Here is a 6388-nt window from a genome sequence, read left to right on the forward strand (position 1 = left end):
ATGGAATAACTGCCTATTTATAATCACTTGCTTCCTACTCGATGCTGAAGAAGTCTCCTGGTGAGATAGTTGTGATATCAAAATTCACAACTTGGATGCAGTCCCACATTTGATAGCTCAACTCATCAATCTCTTGATAAAAAATGAGCAGAGGGAGCTATGCCAATCAGGGTGCAGTTTGGAAAGGCAATTTCAAGAAAGCCCTCAAATGGATGGGTGACAAAAACAAAACCCGGAATTCCCTTCATAATATAATAGACATGTATTTTTATTTTTTATTTTTTATTTTTTTTGTGGTTGGGGTTGGGGTTGGGGTTGGAGTTGGGGTGGGGATGGGGGGCGCAGGGGAGTAGTGTGGGGTGTGGGTGGATGTTGTATTCATATTGCTGATTATCTTCACTGGCATTTTAAAAATTTGATCTCAAAAGGTTGTTTCTTTATACACCTGGGCAGATGTATTTAGAAATGACTGCAAACTCCCGGGGCAGATGCAATAATATATACCTCATGTTAAGCAACGTACATTCTTCGCAATATTAGGCAGTATTGCCTTCTACCAAAGTATTTCCATACATAACTCAGCTGTTAGTTAATTCATAGTGGAATTCATGAATCAGACATCCTTGCCCCAGCCATGGCCAGCATTTTGCTGTCACACTTGGCATCATTAAACCAATATACGAACAGCTTCTATGAGGCAGTGTAATTCTCAAACTAATGCCATATACACCATTAAACAAGATAATTGTGTAGTTCACTGTTTACCATACCAAACTCACAAAATATATGTTCAACTCTAAGTATCCCATTTACCTCTCCTGTGATGCGGTTAGTCTGCCAACAAACCAGGTTAATCAGTCTACTTTCCTCTAGCTTTCTCTAGATCAGGCAGATCTGCAATCAAACAAACAGGTTTCAGAAACTGCAGGTTGTAGCATGATCCTAAATGTCCTTTCAAATGCAATTGCTTGTGCACAACCGTGAAGCCATGGATGGATTATGTAGCCTATGCAAACAAGGTATACCATGCAAACCTAAACCAAATGCCAGCAAATCAGTACTGACAACTGGAGGCTGCACAAAAGATAGTTAAAGTTGCACATTCCAAGTAACTTTTCACCTTAATGGCACCAAAGCTATGGAAATCCTCAGCAGAAAAAACAGCATACCCCAAAGGGCCACCTAACAATGAAAAGAAAGGCATTGACTAGAAATGTTCTTACAGAGTAATCCATCATCACTGCTTTCATCATCTCTGCCATTTACCTGAACAAGTTAGGGAGAGATAAAGAGTCACACATTATCATGAGAAAAAAATAAAAAGAAAAAAAAAAAGGAAAAAGGATGGAGTAACCATACCCCATTGTCGTCGTCATCAGAAGGAAGCCAGTCGGCTGTAAAAGTATGATAGTCAGACATGATATGAAACTGAAGAGGAAAAAAGAGAACATACAGGAACACAGGATCAAAAGAGTAGAAGCTAATGGATTCTGAGCAACATTTTGGCATATTGCCCATCGATTCATAAATCAATTATCCAACCCAAGATACATAAACAGCAAGTAACCACTGCATCCAGAGAGAACACAAAGCTCCTACCACCGCAAAGTCTAGGGAGGGTCCGATATATGCAGCCTTCCCCTCACATGTGAAGAGGCTGTTTCCAGGTTCGAAACCACTAACATAAAGGTCATAATAGAGCAACCTTACCACTGTACCTAGGCCTGCCATCTAGAGAACATGAACATGTTGTAGACTTAACATCTAGCTAAGCCAGTCATAGACAAAGCATGTCTAGTAAACTTTCAACAAGGATTGTTAATGCTGGCATTGGATGAAAATTTCCTCTAATCACCACCAAATAGCAAAAATCTAAAGAGAACCTCTTCAAATATGGCAAATGAAGAAAACTGCTGAACTCCAATTGATCCTTTCAGTAAGAATCTTGGACATCAAAAAGAGGTGAAGATAAGTTAGCAACAATGTTTTAGGAGACAAAGTATGCTCCACAAGAGAGGGTAAAAGACCTGTGGGTAACTCGAGTGAAGTGGTTAAGGTTTGCTTGGACAAATAAATCGTTTGCAGAAATGCCTGATATACAAAGCACCTTTAAATCAGAGACGAAGGTGAAAAATCAATGATAGCAGAAAGATGATGGTGAAATAACAGGATTTGGGCAGCAGACATGTAAAATTCATATCATATATCTAAAGTAAGAAGTTTGTACATATAACAGTCATTTTTAACAAGGACTTTTTTCTGCAATTGGAAGGGCTTAAGACTTTTCGAAAGAAACAAATCAGACACCATAAAGCTTCACAATCCTTAGGATTTCTCCAGAGCAGGGGAAAAATGGACAGAGCAACATTCATTTACAAGCTACAAAGCTTGCTGGAGCTGACATTAGAGAGTCCACGGAAACAACCATAACATTCTTTCATCATTATAGATGCATGCCTGTGTGTATATGTAGCTAGACGACTCTCGGTCGAAAGAGGGTACGTCCTCACAATTCTCTTATGAGTACAAGACCAAGCTAGTCAATCAAATTCCATCTGTTTTCTTTAGAATAAATTCCATTGGCTTTCCTTTTTAGGAAAAGAACTAAAGCAGCTCTAGTTGATTGACCTATTCCCTCTACCTTGCCATAGACCAACACGACCCTGAACTTGTCTCACATCAACTGAGACCACCTATGACACACCTGACCCAGAACTACCTCCCCCTCCTCCCCTATGTCTGATCAAACTTCTAAGTGAATGGAAATGCTAGAGTACAATGGATGAGAGGCAAGCGGTGGTAGGATGTTGCAACAGGGAAGGAAGCAAAAGACAAAGGACTGGGTTTATCTGATTGGGTTGGCAACTCTAATTCAAGATCCAATGGGACAACAGATTCGGTTGGATTAGTTCAGATACAAGTTCATCACACACTTTTGAGGCTAGGCCAGGTTTGGGTTAGGATTGGAGAAAATTTCAAGTTAAAGAATCATCTACATATCAATAATCATTAATTAGATTTTGCCATAATCCTCATGTAGGTATAAACACATATTTGTTATAACTAGCTATCTTAGACAAATCAGTTAGGCTGCAGTTGGTAGAAGGGATAAGTTGTGGAAGGATATCCCTTGTGTTATAGAATGGTCAGGCTATTCCGTGGGATAAGTCCATTTTTGGCACTTGGAGGGATAAGTAGAGGGAAATAAATGAGTGCATCAATTTTTGAAATGATGTGGATTTTATCATGGATTTTATCACAATGATCACATTGCCCTTTCACTTTTTGGAGCAATCAAAGAGTAGATGAGGACAAAATAATTACCAGAGGGGATAAGTTTCCCATATTCCTCAAAAGGAAACTCCATTCCACCATTATCCATTCTCTCTCTTACTTACTACACTAATCCATATTAGCCAATTCCAGGGTGCTTTTGGGGTGTTTGGTATGATATTCACCCCAATGGGGGATATCACCGCACTTATCCCTTCCACAAAATGATGCAACCTTAGAGTATTTTTTGCATAATCAATATCTTGGCTTAATATCACTCAGAAATATACATGTAAGTAGGCTTGAATTGAGGGGATATCTAACCATCTTGGTCCATATATATTACTAGGGGTTGGGTTGGGTCATCTTAGGTCAAGAAATTGGAGTATCCAAGCTTGATCCTAGATTCAAATGAAGTCTAGATATGGGCCCAACCTATACTCACCTAGGTTCTCACCCAAAAGGGCTAGTCATAAGGTTATCAATAGGGTCTTAGGCCTTGCTTAAGTACCCAATGCCTCCCAACAAACACTTGATGTAGGATCAAACTCACACAGATCCACACACTCTCTCCTTTTAAAACCCTAGCATCCCACCAAGGGAAGGGTCCAATCACAAACATTACGACTAGTTTGTGGTCAATCAATCCAAAAAAGGCTTGTGCCACAGTGTCCCCTAGCTATATATGATGCTAGCTATGGAGACTTCAATACCATTTGGAATTTGGGAGCTCACCCAAAAGGGCTACTAATAAGGTTATTATTTGGGGTCCTTGGACCTACTACCCAAGACCATGCCAACATATACCTTGATATGAGTCCTCACAAAACGCAACCTTAGGGTGGATCGACTATCCCACCATATCAAGGAGACTCAATCCATTGGCAATCCCACTGGTAAGAGACAGTAGGCAAGGAGGAAGTGGGACAAGGTAGGTTGAAGGTGAAAGGAGGGGCGAATTAGTAATGCAGGACAGCCCTAGAAAATAATATGCTAAAAGATAATAAGCAAATCAATGAAACTCCAAGCAATCATAATGAGGGGGAAAAACCTCAATAAAAGCACCATATAAGCAATCTAAAGACTAGTAACATGTGTGTAATTAGGGTTTAACTAATATTCATTCATATGTTGTAACCAGGGTTCACCTTGTAGAAAATAGATATGATCTTGTATTGAAAAAAAAAATCTTATTATCAAATTTAATGTTTATTGTGACTGCTAGGAGGTTATAGGACGAATTATATATCCTAAATGTACTTTCATCAATAGGTTGTAGTGATGTGTACGTGACTGATAGCATGGTGACTAGGAAACAGGACAATCTAGTTAATTCCATTTATCTATGGCATGCTAGGCTACATTATGTTAGTCATGAGAGGATCCAGTGGTTGGTTAATGATCAATCATTGAGTTTTTTAAATGCTCAACCCTATCTAACATGTAGATCATATCTTCCAGGCAACATGACTAGCCTGCCCTATCCAAATAAGAAGAGCATGTCAAAGAACCATTGGAGTTTGTTCACTCTGATTTATGTAGACCACTAAGTGTGGCAGCCAGAGGTGGATGAGTACTCCATCACCTTTATTGATGATTACTCAAGGTAGAGTATGATCTAATTGATGCACCATGAGTCTGAATCCTTTGAAAGGTTCAAAGAGTATTTAGTGGAAGAGAGCCCTTGTAGGCAAATCAAAACTCCACATTCAGATCGAGGAGGAAAATATCTCCAATGAGCTTCTTAGCTATATGAGAGTTAGTATGATTGTCTCTCATTAGACTGTGTCCTCAGCAAACTTAGAAAGCTAAGAGCCAAAATTGAACCTCAATGGATGAGTCATGTAAGGTTGCCTATGTTTCTTTAGGGATATGCACTTCAAAGTGCAGTGCATAAACTAAACTACATTCTAACTAAATTAGTAAGGCTTACTCCATATGAGATGTGAAAAGGAAAGCGTATTTTGATTCACTTAGGAGACTGGGGTTGCCCACATAATCCCCACAAGTTGGAAGCCAAGATGATTATGTTACTTGATAGGATATCCCGAAGAGATGACGGGATTTACTTCTACAATAAAGAGGACTAAAAAAATCTTTGTGAGTAGAAATGCTGCATTCCTAGAAGAGGATATAATCTTTTTTTGACTCAAGGTCCTGGGATGTAGACTTGGAAGAAAGAAGAGATGATGTGCCTCAAGCTTAATAGAATGTTTCTCCTTCAAACGATCCGGTTCCTATGAGAACAAGCTAGAAAATGAGGCAAACACTTGAGTGCTTCACCTAACAAGGTGAGATTTTTGTAACAACTCTTGCCAGCAAGGATGCATATCCTCGCAATTTTGAGGCACTCTCTAATGTGAATTCCTCTAAATGGAAAGAACCCATGGAGTCAGAAACAAATTCCACAAAGGCCAATAGCATCTGGACACTTGTCAATCCACCTGAAAAGGTAAAAATCATTAGATGCAAGTGGATCATCAAAAGGAAAGAGGCACAATGGGAAGGCTGAAACCTTCGAGGCTCATCTGATAGTGAAAGGTTATACTCAAATAAATGTTGTGGATTATGTAGAAATCTGTTCATCCATAGCCATTATGAAGTCCATCCTTTTTGGCCATAGCAGCTTACTATGATTGTGACATCAGGCAAATGGACGTCAATATTATATTTTTCTTAGCAAAAATTTGTAGGAAGGTATATATATGGTTCAGTCAGAGGGATTTATCTCTTTAGGGAAAGAAAATATGATGTGTAAGCTGGTCAGATCGATTTATGGCCTCAAAACAAACCTCCAATAGCTGGTCTTAATCAATCGATCAAGAAATACAGGTTTGAACAAAACCTAGAGGTGTCCTGAGTCTACAGCAAGGTTAAGAGACCTATGTGGATGACATTCTCCTCATGAGGAACTATAGATCCAGTACATATGCAATACAGCTGTGGTTGTCTCATCAATTCTCCATGAAAGACCTAGGACGGACTAGCTATCTGGAAGTTGCTATGGGATAGGCTGAACAAGTGATTGGGCTCAACCAAGCCTCTTACATAGAAAAATTCTGGTCAGATTAAGCATGGATCTAGCTAGGCCATGGTCTTACCCTTTAAGTACAAC

At 39.3% G+C, this 6388-nt stretch overlaps 1 protein-coding gene across 1 annotated transcript in view; it reads right to left on the bottom strand.

Annotated features, from left to right (window-relative positions):
- Nucleotides 1-489: 489 nt before the first annotated feature.
- Nucleotides 490-6388, bottom strand: part of LOC105036222 (co-chaperone protein p23-2) — a 61036-nt gene continuing 55137 nt past the window's right edge. The window contains exons 4-6 of the mRNA XM_073259531.1: nt 1360-1394; nt 1224-1266; nt 490-894 (exon numbers count right to left, since the gene is read on the bottom strand). Coding sequence (XP_073115632.1) covers nt 860-894; nt 1224-1266; nt 1360-1394 — 113 coding nt within the window. The 3' untranslated portion in view covers nt 490-859. The remainder of the gene's footprint in view (nt 895-1223; nt 1267-1359; nt 1395-6388) is intronic.

This window comes from Elaeis guineensis, chromosome 6, assembly GCF_000442705.2.
Source record: "Elaeis guineensis isolate ETL-2024a chromosome 6, EG11, whole genome shotgun sequence".
Classification (NCBI taxonomy): domain Eukaryota; kingdom Viridiplantae; phylum Streptophyta; class Magnoliopsida; order Arecales; family Arecaceae; genus Elaeis; species Elaeis guineensis.